At 40.1% G+C, this 19,558-nt stretch overlaps 1 protein-coding gene across 2 annotated transcripts in view; it reads left to right on the top strand.

Annotated features, from left to right (window-relative positions):
• The window catches only part of flt1 (fms related receptor tyrosine kinase 1), a 32,202-nt gene that overhangs the window by 8,089 nt on the left and 4,555 nt on the right, over positions 1 to 19,558 (top strand). Inside the window, exons 5-17 of one of the 2 annotated variants that reach the window (XM_020645242.3) lie at positions 2,060 to 2,225; positions 2,361 to 2,497; positions 3,728 to 3,899; positions 4,005 to 4,122; positions 4,409 to 4,578; positions 4,723 to 4,870; positions 12,366 to 12,489; positions 13,080 to 13,188; positions 14,535 to 14,843; positions 17,595 to 17,741; positions 17,821 to 17,952; positions 18,727 to 18,833; positions 19,321 to 19,450. In XM_020645242.3, the coding sequence (XP_020500898.2) occupies positions 2,060 to 2,225; positions 2,361 to 2,497; positions 3,728 to 3,899; positions 4,005 to 4,122; positions 4,409 to 4,578; positions 4,723 to 4,870; positions 12,366 to 12,489; positions 13,080 to 13,188; positions 14,535 to 14,843; positions 17,595 to 17,741; positions 17,821 to 17,952; positions 18,727 to 18,833; positions 19,321 to 19,450 (1,969 nt within the window). Of the gene's footprint in view, positions 1 to 2,059; positions 2,226 to 2,360; positions 2,498 to 3,727; positions 3,900 to 4,004; positions 4,123 to 4,408; positions 4,579 to 4,722; positions 4,871 to 7,393; positions 8,995 to 12,365; positions 12,490 to 13,079; positions 13,189 to 14,534; positions 14,844 to 17,594; positions 17,742 to 17,820; positions 17,953 to 18,726; positions 18,834 to 19,320; positions 19,451 to 19,558 lie in introns of those variants that run through there. The other variant, XM_065948826.1, reaches the window with a different exon arrangement.

Raw genomic sequence — 19,558 nt, 5'->3', positions numbered from 1 at the left:
TTGATGAGAGGGGAACACTGCAGACTTCAGTTCACAAATCTAGTCTCAACATTTGAAGTCCTAGGATCATTTTGTTAGAAACTCAAATGAAAACTGAAAGTCACTCTCAAAACAACAAACATGAACCATGTGGAGAACTTAGTCATCTGTTGATCATAGACAGATGGAATTATCCTCTTGGGTTTCTGAATGTCAGTACAATATTCCATGGAATTGAGGTATTTCAGTCTTTCTGAACAAATTTATAAATGCTTAAAAAACAAGATGCTTGTGGAACAAGAAGAAGTGACTGCATTATGGATTTGATTTGAGTTGCAAAACTTAGCAGTCTGATCCTTCAACAGACACGGCTGCACATCAACACACATACATGAGAACACTTCAGTAGATTTCAGAAATAGCTCTCTTCTGTTTCCTTCATCTCCCTCCTCTCAACTTGCTCTGGTCGAGTCTGAACATGGAATCCACTCACTGTCACAGCCTCTGGAGTGTTTTTTTCCTGGAAGGAATTTGCACTTTGTCTGGATCTCTAATATGACCCTTGTCATCAGGAACAATACCCAGGAGCTCTCTTGCTGTGAAAGTGACCAGGAGGTCTGGGATGACAGGGTCGACCTGGAGTTCCAGTCCGAATGTCTATATCCTGTAGTAACAGGATGCGAGGAGATGGACTGGAGTCACGTTTCTCATATCCTGAGTCCTCCAACATCATAGCTCCTCCCCTTGTTTTCTCCAACACCTCTGTTGTAAAGTGGTCAAGAGGGGCATTGAGGGCACTCATTTTGATAGTCACAGAGGAGGAGGAGGAGGAGGAGGAGGAGGAGGAAGAGCACAGTGGCGTCTGAGAGGGTCACTTCACTCTGGGAGGGGGGATATCAGCCACTTCACACTGGGGGTGCGAGAGTCTGGGGTGGGTGTGCGTGTGTGTGTTATGCTGGAGGTGGTGGGGTCTACCTGTTCCCTTGAGAGTGGGTGGGAGGCTTCCACTATGTCACGGAAATTCTCGTAAACATTTCCTTGAGGCTGTCTCCAAAACAACAAGGTTACACAAGTGTTGTAGAATAAAGATTATAGAATTATAAAACCAGCACGGTGGAGATACAGGCAGGATTATCTGGGGCCTCTTATAGCTCATTTTAGTCCTTAGAAAAAAGTTTTTTGTAAAAGTTTATGACCTAATATTGAAAAGTTTCCAAAGAGAAGTTGCAACTTTAGTGAATCATTCCATTGAAAGTGGAAAAAAAAAAAGCTTCAACCAAGTTGGAGCGAAGAGTAGAAATTTTAACCTCTTACTTTTCTGGAAGTTCTGAGTTTACAAGTTGTTCAATATATCTTGACTTTTTTCTGTGTGTTTATTGAAAAAGCAGATGAAAGGGAAGTATAATTTTTCTTGGGCGGATTAGCAGTCTTGTAAGTCTTTTACATTTAAAAACATTGGGTAAAGGAAATATAAATGTGACGAGAGGGGAACACTGCAGACTTCAGTTCACAAATCTAGTCTCAACATTTGAAGTCCTAGGATCATTTTGTTAGAAACTCAAATAAAAACTGAAAGTCCTCACATGGCCACACTTTAAATGTTTACACACACACACACACACACACACGCACGCACGCACGCACGCACGCACGCACGCACGCACAAAACATGTTTTGGAAACTAAACATAATTGATGATAATTATAAACATTCAGACACCTCAAAACCTGTGGCTTTCAATGAAGAATTAAACAAGTGGTTTGTCTTAAGACTTGCTGTCACTAGTCTTTAAACTTGACCTTCTCCTAGCGCTGTTGGACTGTTTGGACTCAGTTTTTTGTTGTTTCATCAGAAGTGGATACAATTGATGGATTTCTTTGTCTTAGACTAATTATCACGAGACTATTAATGACACTCAGTCCTTGATTAGTCAACAATTTATCATGGTTTCTCTATAAAATAATAGCAATGACTTCTAAGTTATTTGGGAGGTAAAAGGGCATCATTGAGGCTTTTGTGATAAAACATTTAATGGGTGTTGTCTTCTTCTTCTCCTCCCTCCCTCCTTCTCCTCCTACAGTTTCCCAACCACAGCCTGAGTCCAGACCAGAGGAACATCATCTGGAACAGCAAGCAAGGCTTCACCATCCGAACTCCCACCTTCTATTACATCGGCCTCTTCTACTGCGAGACAATCACTAACCGCGTCACACACAAGTCACGGATATACTTTGTACACAGACCAGGTCAGAAATGCATTCAGTCTAATTAGATAGGAATGAAATCCCTGTTTACATTTATGTTTGTAGAAATGTAAAGAGGGATGTCAACTCTGACTATGATATATTGTTATAACTTCCTGTGTTTCCTTCTTGTTCTAGTGAGTAACATCATGGAGGTGTATCTAAACAGCAGTGGACCCGTTCAGGCCCTGAAGGGCGAGAGACTTGTCTTAAACTGCACGGCCACTGGGGAGTTGAACACCAGAGTCAACATCACCTGGGACTACCCTGGAAAGGTCAGACCCTATGTCAGAGTCTGTGGAGACAGAAATGACTCGATTAGCATTATTGTTTGGGTCCATTTTTATAGAGGTATTTTAATTGGGATCACTGACTGTATACAAAGATGGATGGTGTGTCACGACCTCCTCCCACTATACGAAAATGAAGCATAAACACCCCCCCGACATGCTGACAAATTGTACTGGTGATGTCATTTGGAGTCAGAGTTGCGCAGTAGACTCTGTTGCAGTTTCAATGTCGCAACCCTTCCACTGACTAAAACACAAATTTAAATTTCTGACGGAACAGCAAAGACCCCTCTGGTTGGTACAGTCCACAGCAGGACATATTTTGTGTTAGTTTAAAGCATACGCTTCGGATTATGGAAGTTAGTTTTATTATGTATCCTCTTGCTGCTCCACCTCGTCTCTACTAATCCAGTGCACACTGTTCCACAGGAGCCTCTTTTGTCCACCGAGCTGTCAATCAAGACATTTTACCATCAAATAACTCATTAAAACTATACTTCTCAGAAAGGTGAACAGGATACTTGGTCATAAATAAGCATAATCTCTAACTATAAAGACAAAAAAAACATGGAGAAAATGTATCTTACATGTATTTTGATTTCCTAGTTTTACTCATGTATCTGTTAACATGGAGGAGGCTGTTTTAGCTTTTCCAAACATTAACTTGCCAAGTGGAGCTGGAAACACTCCTATATTGTCCCACAGTTGAACTTTTAAGACTCTGGATAAAAAAAAACATTATTTAGTAACCGCTGTGGTTTCCAGCTGTCAACAAATAATCAAGTCAAGTCAAGTCAAGTCGAGAGTATCACTTGGGGTAACAGGATTCTGGTGAAGAGGCTCTTTGTCTTTACTCATGTCTTGTTTCATGTTCAGAGCGAGTTTTGTTTTCCTTTTTTTCCTTTTTTCAATAGTCAATACACTGTGTGGGAATAGAGTTAATGAATGACATGGTCACAAGGCATTCCTGATTTAAACAGTTAAACATTAAAATGATTTAAGTTATGCAGGATGAAGACCCTTACCTCAACCATCAAGGAAGATTTTTTAATTATCTTTATTTGACTAACTAATCGTTAAAAACACAAAGAAAATAAAAGATGATATTCTTCAAGATCATTTCAGCTCTAAGATAAATGGCCTTTTGAATATTAAACACTCACAGCCATGCCTTCTGTGTTAATGTTCCTGCTGTTTCTCAATCTCAACCTTCAGAATAACAACACTGGCTCCACTTCAAAGAGGCTCCTAAAGCACAGAACACACATGTTGTTCTACAATATTCTGACCATCCCAAAACTCCAGCGTTCAGATCGAGGGCTGTACACGTGTCGCGTCAGCAGCGGGGACAAAACCAAACAACAGAAAGTCACAGTCACTGTCCATGGTGAGTTGCTTTTTTTCTCTGAAGTTCCCCTACGTTGAAATACTTAGACTGCACCCATGTGGACAAATGACTCAAAAATATGTGCATGTGTTTCCTCCATGTCAGACCATCCATTTATTCGCCTGAAGCCCCGACATGGATCTGTGATGGAGGTGCAGGCGGGACAGAAATCATACAAAATCACCCCCAAACTACGAGCGTTCCCTGCCCCTGAGGTCATCTGGTAAGAGATCCCTTTCAACCCTCAATCACACCTCACAGCCTTTTGTCTTTAGTTTCCCACCCAGGCTTTTATCTGTATTCATCTCTGGCAAACTTCCTCAGAACCATTTCCTTGTAAAGGCAAGTCACAGTTTGTTTTAGCAACCAAACTGAGCGAATCATGTTAGGTTATCAAAGTGATCTAAGTGATTCTGTTTGTTTATAATTCATTCTCAAAACTTTTCCTTAAGGGGGACTTTTAATCGGACTCTATGGAAAATTTGCTCAGACGTCTTTTATTCTGACAGGTTGAAGGATGGCATGGTGGCAGCAGAGCAGTGCTCCAGATACCACATGGACGGGATTTCCCTGGTGATCCGGGATGTAGCAGAGGAGGATGCTGGGAAGTACACCGTCCTGGTACGAATTCAGGAACACGGGCTGTACCAGAATCTCACACTCACACTTGTGGTCAATGGTGAGGATCCTGGGTTGAATACTTCACCCATTAACTACCTTAAGCTCTCCCAACCTCAGTGATAAAACTTGTTCTTGTATGGGTGTGTGTATTTGTGTGTGTGTGTGTGTGTGTGTGTGTGTGTGTGTGTGTATGTTCTGGCAGTGAGTCCTCAAATAGGTGAGAAAGCGGTGTCTGCCCAGGACCCAGGCTCGGTGCCGCGGGGGAGCAGACAAGCCCTTCACTGCACGTCCCACGGGGTCCCTCCTCCTCATATCCAGTGGCTCTGGCATCCCTGCCCGTCCAAAGGCCTGTAAGTAGCCCCCAAAGACTGGATGAAGTGTCTGTCCCCCAAAGTGAGCAGAATAGTACAATGTCTGAGTCTGAGTCAAGTGCAAACACACTTCAACGACCCAAAAGATTTTCTTTTAGCAGAAAACAGGTTGCAAATACCAAAACGATGAAACACTTGTATTTGCCAAAAACAAATAAAATGATGTAATTTTGCTACATATTCAAAATCATTCTGCAAACAGAAAATATTTTACAAACCAGTAATCATTGCAAAGACAAAAACACCCAAAGCCAAAAAGCAAATTCCCCAGAAAAAAAACTTGACATATCCAGTTATCACAACAAAAGCGCCTGTAGAGGTTGTTTTTTATTCAGCGCATGTTTTGTTTTTTGCATCGTCGTTTTTACTTTGGTTATGTGCATTTGAATTATCATCATTTCTGAATTGGCAGCTTACTACTTCTAATGGGAACCTTAAGTTTGGAAGTGTCTGTGCATCTTGTATAGGACCAGTAGGAATAAAAAAGCATCACAATTACAAGGTATAAAAATATACAGTTTTCAAAAATGCATACCCTGAGGTCTCCTCTATGAAGTGATCCTCGATCATCGTCTGATTGGTCAGGAGGCGTTTCACTCTACAAACTGACCTCTTACCCTTAACGTAACCTACCCCGGATCAAGTTAGGTGTTCAGCATAAGTTACCATGGCGATCTACCAGAGAAAGAAGTGACGTGATGTTCATAGTACTAAAAACCCAGAATAAATCCTGAAGTTACCTCCCTAACCGGAAATCCTGCTTTGTAGTACTAAGTGTTAAATTGATAAACAGCAACAGTGAGCTCTCTTTGTATATTTTTAATACTTTACGGGTGTTATGTCTAAAAATAACATTTATCCATTAGTGTAAAAAAGTGTTTCTGTTATTAAGTTGGGTGTGTGCGAGTTTTGGGGGGAGTGTGTTTGTGATTTTGTAAAAACGAGACATGTTTTGTCTATTTCAGCATGTGTTCAGACAACGTTTCCTTCTTGTAACCAGAACAGATGCCTTTGGGGGCCTTTCATGTGCTGGAATGTGTGAAAATGTGTGTGTTTATTTGTGTGTGTGCGCTTGTATTCATCTGTGTGTGTGTGTGTGTGTTTATGTGTTTGCTTGCTTGTGCACCTCTTTCCCCATATGTTTGTTCTGTTTGTCCATGTGTCCTTTTCCATATGTTTGTTTAACTGAATACAAATGCATAGCCTCTGTGTCACTTTGCGTGCGTGTGTGTGTGTGTGTGTGTGTGTGTGTTTGTGTGCGCGAGTGTGTGCATGGTACATTCACAGACACAGTACACAGTGTATCTCAGACTTGAAAGGACAGAGTAAAAAAAACACACTTCAATAGAAGCCAGTTCCGTGCTCTCAGTCACGATTTGTTGGTTTCCAAATCAAACGCTATGATTTAATGAATTTCCTGAGCAGGACGCAGGGTGAGAGGCCTGTTTATTATTGTGATTGCACACCGCATCCTGTGATGCTTTTCTTATATCTGACACAAACCCTATATATAAAGTTCTCATGAGAAATGGCCCAACCCAAAGATGCAGAGGGACAGTCCATTTAGTCAACACACACACACACACACACACGCATACACACGAGTGCTCAAGCAGGCACTTGGCAGTAACATTGACTGAGTTGTTCTAGGAGGTCAGGTACTTATTGTGTTGCTTATGACCAAGTCAGAAAGGTTAAGTATTACCTGAGAGCACCACAGCAGCCGCCCACTCTCAGTTCCCCCTCTGAGACACACTGACATCATCGGTGTACTTGACCCTTGACCCTGGCTCACTCCCATGGCACCATGCTGAAGTTATTACAGTATGGTTCCATTCGTCAGTCTCCCCCCAAGTGCGAATTAAAGTAATGTTTATGAACATCTAACAGACTAGCAGGTGATGCTCAGGTTATTGATATTTCTTGTTAGATCTGGTATCCAGAAGAAATGTAATGTGTAACCCAGATGATTTGTTTTGATGTATTTTTCAAACTTTTTATTTAGCATATTGCTTTTAAGAGTTGATGCACAATATGTATCAAAGAAAAACAAGTCTTGTGTTCTTGTGTCATCATGTTTAAAAAAATCACAAAGCTGCCAATACATGAACATTTTCCAAATCCAAATTCTTGTATAATCAGTTTGGTAAATCTGTGTAAGAAATTCTGACTGTAGTTGAAGTTTGATTGGGTTACAATGTTAGATATATAACACCTATACACACACGGTACAAAAGTGGCAACGATTACATAAACAGGCAGGTACTCAGAACAGTGAATGATGATAAAACAGCTTTCAGGCCTCTGCTGAAAAACGCAGATGCAGCATATTACCAAGTATTGTTGCACATTGATGTTTCAGCAGATTACATTTGGCCCCTTCAATGGCTGACTTCTGGTCCTTTGTAAAGCTCTGTTCTGGTTCTGGTTCAGTGTCTGTATTGAGTGTGTTTTGTAGACCAGTTTATGACTGGACCTCACTAGGCCCCTTGTTCTTTGCAGCCCGGCTGCACCACAAGCCTGACGGCGCGCTGGAGGAGGCTCAGGGACAGTGGACCGGACTGGGCCAGGCTGATGGGGGGCCTCACGCCTGTGTCCTGGGCCCGCTCCTGGGTCTGGCCCTGGGAACCGCAGCGCTCTTATCTGGCCTGGGCAGGAGGCGCACTGGGCTTCCTGTGCGAAAATCAGAGCGCTTTCCTCTCGTTGTTTGGCTTCCTCTCCGACGCGAGACGCTTCCCAGCAGCGTGATTGTCCCTTCGTCTTCAAACGTGGCACAGTCCGCTTCCTCAAGAGCTTGATCTATTCTTGAGAGCCCCTCACCCCCACCACCCCTACACACCCCTTCCCTCAACTCTGCTGCCCCCCACACATACCTCTCCAACCCCTTCCCTCACCAGCTCTGCATTCCAACCCGACCCAGCATCCTTCACTCCTGCAGAAGAACGACTCCTCATCACCTCCACCAGCACCTCCCCACACTCATCAGTGCATCTCCACTGCATCCAGAACCCTCAGTGACATTACCAGTTATCCTACATGATGATCTTGTGCTAAACGATGTGTAAAGAGAGGAAAGTGACTTGGAACACTGCTGAGCGGTGACGACCAGGAGACATAGGAACATAGAGGAAAATAATCCTCTCAACAAAGGATATAAAAGAACCTGCTTTACTGATTATTTATTTATTTCCTTCATTTTACCAATCTGAGTGCTCCCCTCACACCCAGTCATCCTGTAGTTTCATTTTTTTTTATATATATATATATATTACACAGACATTTGAGCCAGAAGAAGTGCAATTCCATCCATCCACCTGCCACATTTCTGGAGCTGCTTTGCTTGTTATTTGTGTCCTAGAGTGGTACTATAATGGGTGCATGAACCATTCCTGTCCCAAGCCCTGATCTGATTCTGACATCCACAAAAGCTGTGAGTTTCTGTTCCGATTTTTAGCCACTGGTAGAGGGTCAAATGTGCTCACCTTGGACGGGCGAAACAGGAGAGAGGACAAGCTTTGTGTTGTTCACTATGGGATGCCTACAGTTCTCTATTCAAAAGACTGATGGTCAGGAGACGCCTACCATGTAGGAAGTCTGCTCAGACCAGAGACTATTACATCCTCCATCAAATTATATCATCCTGTGTTGTAAATTGTCATCCCATGTCAAGATGTTTGTCAAATTATGTCAATATAACATCCTTTTTTTTTTTTTCAATTCTCAAAGACACGTGTGCTACTACAAGCCATTTAAAGAGAATGAGTGCCCTAAGTGTATAAAGCCAAGTCCAGTTGTGTGTGTGTGTGTGTGTGTGTGTGTGTGTGTGTGTGTGTGTGTGTGTGTGTGTGTGTGTGTACTTGTGCAAAAAAATCAGCATGTATGAAAGTGTGTGTGTGCCATTTTACGGGTGTCTCCCAATGTGATTCTTTGTATACAGATGTTTTATGAGTAATATATGAATCTAATATTTAATAATTTTATACAACTAACTTACATATGACAAATGACAGTATCTGCCAACTTTGTATGAATCTGTTAAAATGTACTGAAGTGTTATATCCGTTGTTTGTGTTTTTGCATTAAACTTTGCTTATATTTGTGTATGCTTGTGTTTGCTATGTACGGCTCTGTGATTATTTTGGGGTTGAGACAGGAACCGACAGGGACAGCGGTAAAAATGTATTTTAGGCTGCGAAACAGGACAGGAAGAAAAGGCAGGAGATGACCCCCACTGATACACAACTGACCAGTTCATTAAAAATTTACAGGCAGCTGCTGCTCACCCTGTTGGCAGGCACACAGTGTGAATGTGGTTGTTTGAATGTGAGTGTGTGCATGCAAGTTCAATTTCAGTTTCTTACTCTGTTTATGTCCACACATCCATCTAACTAATCCTATTTTTGTGTGTACAAGTGTCGCTTTGAGCGAGGAACTCTTTCCTGGGATGCGTGGGAGTGTACGCTGGAATCTTGTCTGCCTGTGAGAGGAGGGCATTTGTGAGTGTGGATTCGTGTGTGAGGCCTGTAGTGTCGTGTACAGGGTGGGTCCCTTTTTGCGGTCGAACTAGATGCCAAGAGGAAGAGCAATCAGGGAGCAAAGAGGAACCATCTCAGGGAGGAGCTCAGGACAGACAAAAAAGGATGACGACAAGGATACAGGCAGAGAGGGGCAGTAACACATCCATAAACATGCACAGGATCAATGGAAGAAGAGGAAATAACAGTTTACAATAAGGACAGTGGTTTATGTCTAAAGAATAAATAGCTGTCTTTGTGTTGGATAGATAGAAATGAGAGATATTTTCAGCACTGTTCATGAATTGAAATGTCATCGCTCAATCAAGTTGCACTATTAAAGGTGCTTCCAAAAATATCAAAACAAAAATTTGATTTTTGAAAAACAAACCTTTGCCTTTCCGTTATTTAATTGGTCTAGTTGACTAAAAGTTTGCGCTTTATAGGAACTTTTTTTTGTAATAATAGGAACTGTTTGTGAAATTACCTCAGAGTTATGTGAGTTCAACAGACTCCATGTAAATAATACATGCATCTTGTAGGATACATCCACTGATCTTTGTCGCATTTTGAGTGGTGATGAGACTTATATTAAAAGATGTAGGCTATAGAAGACATATAGGTGTTTTCTATTTTTTTTTAGACAAGTCTGAGATCTCGCTCTTGTCTATTTTTTTCTTTTTTCAGCTCAGACCTTGAGACATCTGTAAGACAAGGTCCGTCTCACACTTAGCACACTCAGCTGAGATCTAGGAATGAGACATGTTAGATGGTTCAAATAACTTGGATCGTAGATTGAACCTTAGTTTGAAGGTCACATATCATGCAAAACACATGGTTAAATCACCTGGTTTTCTGGCACTAATATGTGTCCCTTGCTTGTCTACAAACCCCGCCAATTATGAGAAAACAATTGGGGCAGGGGGTAAGAAAGCTCAAGCCACCCAAGTCCTCTAGAGGGGCGTGGTCGAACACAGCCTTCTTACATTTAAAGCTATGGGCACAGAAACAGCCTGTTCTGAGCAGGTCTGAGATAGAGGGGTTTATAGGTATGATCAAATACAGGATCGGAGTGGATTTTTGGGGAGCTCTGAGACTTAACTAAGATAGTTGAAAAGGAGTATAATATTTGACCTTTAGGACAAATTTAAGAGTTCACTGGTCTCATTTTTTTTTGAGCTAAGATCTTGGATTGCTTGTATGAGATTTCACTCACAAAGGACTTAGGCTTACTGTGACACTGAACCATGTTTATTGTCTCAGGATTGTCTTGAGACAAAAAAAGAAAATGGACAAAATCTCCATTTGGCCTAGTGTTAGTTTTTGTCAAGGAGACATAGATATGACATCAATAAGATCTTTGTCCTATCCTAAATTTAACTCTCCTATGGCTGCCACTACCTTCAAAGCTCACTATTAAACATGTTTTATTTCGTTGGTTACATTTAACAATTTAAAAGGGTCACGTTTAATGGAATTTATGCAAAAAAAAATTGCCAACAGGAACCTCCTGGTTTTTGACATGCTGCATCGTGAGGACGTTACTAGGCAACCGGCTAAGCTATCTTACTGGCTGCTTGCTGCATATTTATCACAGTTAGCCAAACCTGACATACTAACCCTGGCTTTTGTCATATTCCTAGTCCTACACTATACACAAGAGCTACATTTACCCCAAATGTCCCACTGTTCCTTGCCCATAGTAACTGAAGGTCAAGTATGTTTTTTGTTCTTCTACTGAACTTACAACAAGGAAAATACAGAAAGTAACATTTTAACTTAAGCTGAAAAACTATTTCGCTGTTAAATGTAAACTTGCTCATCCTAATTAAGCAGGTCTATCAGGAACATTTATATCCAACAGTTCTGATCAAAATGAAATACATCAGTTTCAAGAATCTCCTGTGTGAGTATTGACCTTTACATTTACAGTTATGGTATTTATTAGCTCAGGTTTTCCATCAGTGTTTTGGATCGATGTTACACTATTTTGCTTAAGCATACTAAATTCAAAACACAAATACATTTTAATAATAATTAACTGTAATATCTTTACGCAAAAATGAATTAACCAAACTCTATAGTTTTATTAACTGGAATCATATCAATCAGTCAAAAACACAGAATTTTACAAACAGTACAGCATTAAAAATAATGACAGACAGACTAAAAATATTAAATGAAGTGAATTTGGTTATAAAAAATGATTTAAGATCATTTAAAATGATCTCATCTACTCACGTGTCCCTCGCTGTATTTTCGAGGTTGTCACTAAATTGTCACCTGTTTTAAAAAGATGAATTAAATTACGCCTAACTCTTTCAACATTGTTTTTTTTTTTTATAAAACTGTTATGACACATGGAAAGGTAGATGAATTATAGAACGCACATTTAATCTCCTCTTAAACAACTTTCCATTTAACTCTGAAATGATGTATATTGTGTTTCGAGGACCCTCCACCAGCTCCTGAGGGATCTCAGAGTTTTGCATCATTAAAAGATGTGCATCAATAAACCACATAGTATATTGCACCAGGGCCTGTTCCCACAGCTCCACTAGTATGTAATCTATGGATTTAGAGACAGGAACTCTTGTCCTGGAAATGTGGGATGATTTGTTAAGAATGGAAGGAAGTTGATTCACAGGATGACAATACCACCTCTGCATCCACCATAGATGAACAATCCAGTTTTACAAAGCATTCAAAAGATCCTCTATTGTCAGCCTGCAGGACAAGGTAAGAGGATGTGATGCTATTGATAAAAATGCTAAGGTGGTGGTGCTGATGGTGTTTGTTAAGATGATATCACACAGTGATGATGAAGGCGTTTGTCTGATGTTTTGGTCTTCCCCCTGCTGAGCACAGCTGAGAAAAACATTGACACCTGATTTCAGAATATAATGACTTGTGTGTTAACACAGCTGAGCTCTCCACCTCCTCCTCTTCCCCCTTTTAAGGTGTGTGTGTCCAACATCTTCCTCGCTATGGAGCCATGTGTCAGAGAGAGTCTCCGCCACATCCACAGGGAACCACATCCTGAGTGTTACACACAGACAGGAAGTTCTTCAGGGAAAGAAAAAGGTCTGTGATGCACTGAAATACACACTTTGGAAAAGAAAAGCAGAGTCACTTGTAGCAGGATTGTAACTAAGTGAAATGTTGCAATATGGGGAATACTAAAAAAGCCTGCGGATAAAGTTACACTCAAGGAGATAAGCAGAATCATCACAGAGTTGTCATCGCACAGTTGTGCATGTAACCCTGGATTTGTTAGGAGGTCAAATAGTTTAGTAGGCACAACGGTAATATTTAAATAAGTGACTAAATATTATTTTCATAAGTTTCCACCAAACAAAGGAACAAGTTTAATATAATATTTATTTTTTTAATTCATCTAAAATTTATATAGACACACACACCTATGTTTATACGTATCGACAACTTACATACTGAGCTGCCCACTGTGCTGGAAGTGGGCAGGTGGTCTGGCTCAGAGGCCCCTATTGTCGGCTTAGTGGACCAATGGAAATGATTTCTGGCACCAGTGGCAGAGGTAACGAGCCTGATCCTGAGAAATAAAAATGATCTGTGTGTGTGTGTGTGTGTGTGTGTGTGTGTGTGTGTGCGCAAAGTCCTGGTTTTGTTAATGAGGAAGTTTGTGGTTTTCACAGACGGTGGGGGTCCTGACTTTGGCCGAGGCCTTTGTGTCTGGAGTGTATCGCTGTGTTGCTTCCAACTCTGCAGGCACAGACCAGCTAGACGTCCACTTCTATGTCACAGGTGAACAGGATGAATCATGTCTCTAGATTTACTATTCATGGGATTTGTTTACATTTCCACTTCTGGGAATTTTTTTTTTTTGAAAGCTTAATTAAGAAATTACAGTAAAAAAAAAATCTATTTCCAGTTACTCTTTCAACTCCTCCTTTCCTGTCTCATGCCTGTTGTCTGATTCATTTTACTTCCACCTCCTGAATCAAACCATAGACTGTATATAATAACAGTCTATGAGTCAAACTAAGCTTTTTTTAAGCTGATCTATTTGACATGTTGTCATTACTTACTTGGTCATTTTTTAACAGATATTTGATAAGGACTGAATAATAAATTAGTCTGAATATTCTTTCTCTGTTTTCTTAGGAACTAACTTTAACCTGCACGTTCAATTGGTCTGGTATTTCTATAATTGTCTCTGTTATCCAGAAACTCCCTGAAAGGAAGTTTTCTGCAAAGAACTTACAAAAGGAAATATTTCCTCAATATCCACACCAAAATGGACACACACCATGCTTATGTAAGACTGAAGAAATGAAATCCCACACAGATATCAAAGACAGATAGATGCTATATATAGAATTTATGACGTTTTAAATGCACTGCATAATTCAAAAGCCGAATGCTGGAATGATGTTTTAAATACAATACAATTATTTATTTGACTTCCATTTGAAAAATTCTGGATTTCTGTCATGGAAAATGTGAATGATTTATCGAGGACAAAATAAAAGAAGTGACATTTTTGAAAAAATTAGAATTCTGCACATCTACATGACAAAATAGTTCATTGTCAGCGTCTGCACTTAATGTGTTTGGTAATGCTTGCCTGTGTGTGCATAGTACACATACTTTTTGATGTGATGTGAAGCTAACATTATTAAGGATACAGGTAAGGTTGTGTCAATTTGTTTTTCAAGTGTGTGCATAGTTGTGTTTGTGCATAGGCTGTCAGTGTATAAGCAAGAGCGAAACAGGAACCTGGGAGTCTTATCGTTCCACTTCCCCGTGCAGCGCACTTCCTTGGACTGGCAGGTCCGCTTTATTTCGGGAGGCCTTGGGGTGTTTGGGAAAGATAAACACTATCTGCCATCAGGAAACTCTTGAGCCGTTTCCACGGGAAGTTTCAAATGGCTAAAGTAAATAAAAAGCCTTTTCACTGTATTCCACTCGCTGCTTTTACCCACAATAGCCATTCAATATTGTTGTCCGAGGTTCAAAAAAAATGGAGGATTGGTCCAATCAGCTGTCCAGGTTTCAGGCCCAATGCCCAGAAACTGAGAGGGCTAATTCATCAAACTGGAGATCAGGGAATGTTTATTTTGTTCATGTGCCCTCTCTGATTCCTTTAGATGTCCCAGGAGGCTTCAGTGTGAACCAGAGGGAGGAGCCTCGAGAGGGTGGAGACCTCCATCTCACCTGTGCCGCTAATAAGTATCTGTACACAGCGTTGTCATGGCAGCACATGAACAGTACAGAGGAATCCCAATCGTGGAGCCCTGCTCCGAGCACTCAGCAGTTCACATCGGGGCAGTTCTCCAACACTCTGGAGCTGTTGATAAGCAACCTGACAGCCAGAAACTCTGGAGCCTACAGATGCTCCGCCCACCACGTCATCACCAGGCAGGAGACACACCTTGATACAAAGGTTGGGGTCACAAGTGAGTGGTTCCACCTCCTTCATGTTTAATATTTAAGTCAATAGTTAGTACACAATGTATTTATATAGCTTTTTTAAAAACAACAGTCACAAAGTGCTTCGTTATAAATGCATTAAGCCCAAACTCACATGTCAATAACAAACACAAGAATGACATCAATAAATGGGGATGTGATCATAAGGAACTAACTAAGAGAGGAAAGGGAGTTTCATAATTTTAATGCAGAATTGGCGTCACAAAACAAAGCAGAGTTTTTTTATGCTACTAAATCTTTGGAATTAGATTATCTAAATGTCCAAAAGGTTTCTAGTCATAGATCTGAGCTTTTTGTTTTTCTGACTGACAGAACGTAACACTGACAGGTGTTGCAGTCTGATCCGGCTGGGTTGTTAAGATGTTAAGCTTCTAGTTCCTTCATCTCAAAGTTGGCGTCTGAATTTGCATTTCAAATTCTTACATCTTGTATTTTTGACTTCACTTGAATCTTTAGATCTAATCAATCCGACTTAAACAACTTGAACTTGAGCTTTTTTTTTCCATGACTGAGGTAAAGCCTAAAAATCTAAATTAAAACGATGCTTTGATGGGAATTTAAAACACATTCATTTCAATCAATTATTTTTCAAAGTAAAACATGTCAATACAACGAATTCAGTGTTATTTTAACATCAACATCAAATATTTAATTTCAAAGTTAGTTAGTCAGCAATTTATTATTATTTAAGACTTACTTCTTTTTTATCCCAAAAATCATGGTTGAATAAAATCTAAACTGTTCACTTTGTTAAATTATTTTGGGCCTCTAAGGTCGGTCAAACGTAACAGAAATTGAGGAACTGTATTGTTGCAGGTCCCCAAGTGAGATTAAGTGGAGGTCTTGAACTTGTAGCTGAAAACTATTTCCTGAATTTTGAGTTAGGATTGATTAGTTAAGTTTTCTCTCCACTAAAAACGTCATGCCTCCTCATATTTCTGGGCACATCTGTTACACATTCAACCAAACAAACAAACAAACAAACAAACAGACACACTCTCTCACACAGTTTTGCTGCTTGGGAATTGGGTCCCCACGACTTCCTGGGGCCCCACCCTGCCTTTGCTCTTGCGCTTCAGCTCAGCACCTCTTTCACGTGGGAATGAGCTCTTGTCTGGAGGAAGAGCATACAATGGCACTTCCCACAATGCCACATTTACAGGCCCCCACACAGGGCCCGAGGAACAATCAGCCAATCAGACACTGTCAGGCTCCAACCCCTGCGGACAATCATCAATTGTTGTCCAGGAGGACGATAGGGGAAACAACAATCAGTGGCCTTAGTTAAGTGACTTTTCGTCTTTTACTGCTGTTCGCTTTACAATTAGAGCTCAAGACGTCAGCTTCCTCCCCTGAGATCCATGCAAGGGTATCACTAGAGAGACAGAGGGATGAGAAAGTAGGAATCAGGGAGGCAAAAAGACAAAAAAAAAAGTGGAGAATGAAAGAAAAATGTAAACTTGGTTAGAAGGATGCAGGGACTGAGGAGTCAACTCAGTCTGTTATACTGTACTCTAACTTAGAGCATGAGAAGGAAACAGAAAAAAAAAAAAACCCTTTTGTGTACACACATGATGAAATACTACATTGTGTGAGTTTTTTATAAATTAATACTGAGGGGTGAGAAAGGGTGAGTCAGGGTCCCAAGAGGACCCAAAGCTGACTCACAGGTTGAAGCCAAGGCCACTCTCACGGAAAAATGTGTCACTACCAGTGCTCAATTGTTGTTCGAAAGTGGCACTGGTCCAGAAAACTGTGGGAAAAAATAGCTCTGGTTTCATTTCATCACAAAACATGTATAAATAACTGAAACTGTACTACGATAAATGTGGGATGGGTTTTTTGGGGCGGGAATCCCAGTGTTAAAATAAAAAAAATTATGTTTAAAAAGTAGAAATACAAAAATGTAAATTGTACGATGTTTTATTTCAAACTTCTCTTTTCAATTTTTTGTTGACAGTCATATGTATTAACAATTTGTGGTTATTTTAAGCCGCCAAAAAGTAGTTTTATATATTCAAAATGTATTCAGATGTTTAAGGTGGTGTTTGAAGAAACAGATCTTCACCTGTCTATTGAGTTTTCTCTAATCTATACTGAGCACTATACATTTTTGTAGCTCTGTTTTTGTTTTCTCAACTACTCCCTGTCTGTTTGATTTACTCCTGTCTTTATTATTTTCAGACTTGCAGGGAGATAATCTACACAGAAACACTCTAAAAAACCCCACTGTACACATTTTGCTTAAAGCATCAGTGCAGATAAACAAAGCACAATGATTGAACACAGAGCAGTTAAAAAGTCTCAAAACAAAGCTTACACTGACTTTAGACAGGTGATTTTTAACATGACTCCAAACACAGCAAATAACAACAGGTCTGCTTACACATAGACATCTGCATGCTTGCAAGTTAGTTATATGAACTCAAAAAGTGATGATATGGCATTGTCGTGTTTACATTTTGTTTTAACTCCCCCCTAGTGGCCAAAAAGGCAGTTACTGCGGTACTTAAAATTACATTTTAACTACTTGATGTACTGTAATGAGATTAAATATATTTTGTGTTTAATGTAATTATGTAATTAAGAGTTGTAAGCTATGGAAATTCTTAAGTGTAAGCACCTCAGAATGGCACTTTGTTACATTATTGGTTTTAAGTTAAACCATTGGTTATTTGACATTCATACAATTAAATGTATGTGTTTCCTATTTTCAGTTTTGGAGCCTCCAGTGCTGCTTGATAATTTGACGGATTGCACTGTCAATGTCAGCAGCTCAGTGATACTGAGATGTCCCTCTGAAGGCATCCCAGCCCCCACTATCACATGGTACAAGGATGAACATGCTCTGTCTCAGGGATCAGGTAAAAAAAACAAAAAAAACTGGATAAATTCAGTTGTAGTATTAATTAGGTTTCTAAGAGTTTGTGTCGTCATCTCTAGGTATCATCATATCACCAGAAGATGGAAGCCTCCACATCGATCGGATCACAATGGAGGACCAGGGCCTGTATACGTGCCAGGCCACCAATGAGAGGGGGTTTGCAGAGAGCTCTGCCTATATATGGGTTAATGGTGTGTATTCCAAACAAGTCATAATATCAAGCACCTCTGCCTTTGATGGCTTTGTTTCCTTCTTATATACAACTTTTCCATATATGGGCATGCACTGATGTCCATTGTTCCCAGTTCTCTATAGAGATGTATTTCCTGGATGCAAATATTGTGCAGTTTATTATAATGGTTTTATGGATGTCGTTTTTACCACAGAGGTGTGATGTATTACCATTAATGAAAGGTGATAGGTTTGTTTATCAATTTCTCAGTAAACATGGATCAAAGAGTAGCCTTATATAATCCCAATCTGGGACAAACTCAGCTTTATGTGCACTTCCTCACTCACCCATAATTTACAACTGCCCTGTTCTGCTACCACCCAGTTTGAGCATTTTTCAAGTGGACACCAAGCTTCCAAGTTTGAGTCTAGATAGAGGAGTGGCTGTGAGTTGTTGTGTTCGGATCAGTAAGGAAGGAAGCTGTCTCCCGTTTTTATTTCCTCTGGAAGGGCCCGGCCTGACAGCCCAGAGCAGCTCAGCCGACTTACTCTGTCTTCTCATTGAGAAAAGAAAAGAAGAAGAGGAAAATATGTGTAGGGAATATGTCTGGATTACGGTGATGGTTAAAACACAGCACCCCTCTTAGGGAAATAAAATTAAACACTGTAGCAAAGAATTTTTTTCCTAAATTCAAGGGTTGTAAAAATCTAAAAAGGTCTTCAATGTGTTTGAACGTTGTCATTTAAAGTTGATATATCGAGAACATGTATTTCTGGCTCGTGTGTTTCTGCAGCTCCCTCAGAAGCCTCATTTCTTGAAATACCCTCACTCACCTGTACCTGTGTTGTGGCCACTATCTTCTGGCTTTTGCTCACACTCTTCATCCGCAGACTGAGACAGGTGAGAAGCAACAAAGATATTTTCTAGTTTGACGACACAAATGTCCGGAACATACATGGAGATATATCATTGTAGCGCAACCATTTTTAAATGTGTAAATAGATTTACAACAGGCTTACAAAGATCTGTAAGGATCAACTAATGTGTAACAAGATTTTCAGAGGTGTATACAGGTTACAGTTTAAATTGTTTACATCGTTATTAATGACTGAAAAAGCAGTGTTTAAGCAGTCATTCTCACTTTCAATTTATTCTTTAAATATTACGACTTCATTCTTGAAATCCAAGAGTTTTGATACACTTTTGTACTTTACATTTAATTTCTAATTTAAAAAATAACCCAGAACAATCACCCATTTTATAGCCAACACAGTATTGTACGTTGATTTCACTTCTTTAAAATTTTATGTTGTTCTTTTTTTCCCCCCCAAGGATAAGACGTTTATTTTTATTTTTGTTATAAGTAACTGTTTTTCTTTCTCCATAGCCCAACAGCTCAAACAACAAGTACCTGTCAATCATTCTGAACACAGGAGAGGGACCAATAGAAGAGCAGTGTGAGAGGCTGCAATATGACCCCAACCAATGGGAGTTCCCTCGGGAGCGGCTCAAATTAGGTTTGCTTCCTTTATTTAATATATACAAAATCTGATGTTTAAGAAGGACCTCAATTGCGATGTACAATTGGGAGGATTTTGGGAAGGTACAGTTTAACAATGGGAGAG

This window comes from Labrus bergylta, chromosome 20 (genome assembly GCF_963930695.1).
Source record: "Labrus bergylta chromosome 20, fLabBer1.1, whole genome shotgun sequence".
Lineage (NCBI taxonomy): Eukaryota > Metazoa > Chordata > Actinopteri > Labriformes > Labridae > Labrus > Labrus bergylta.
This window is presented reverse-complemented; position numbering and strand designations above follow the sequence as displayed.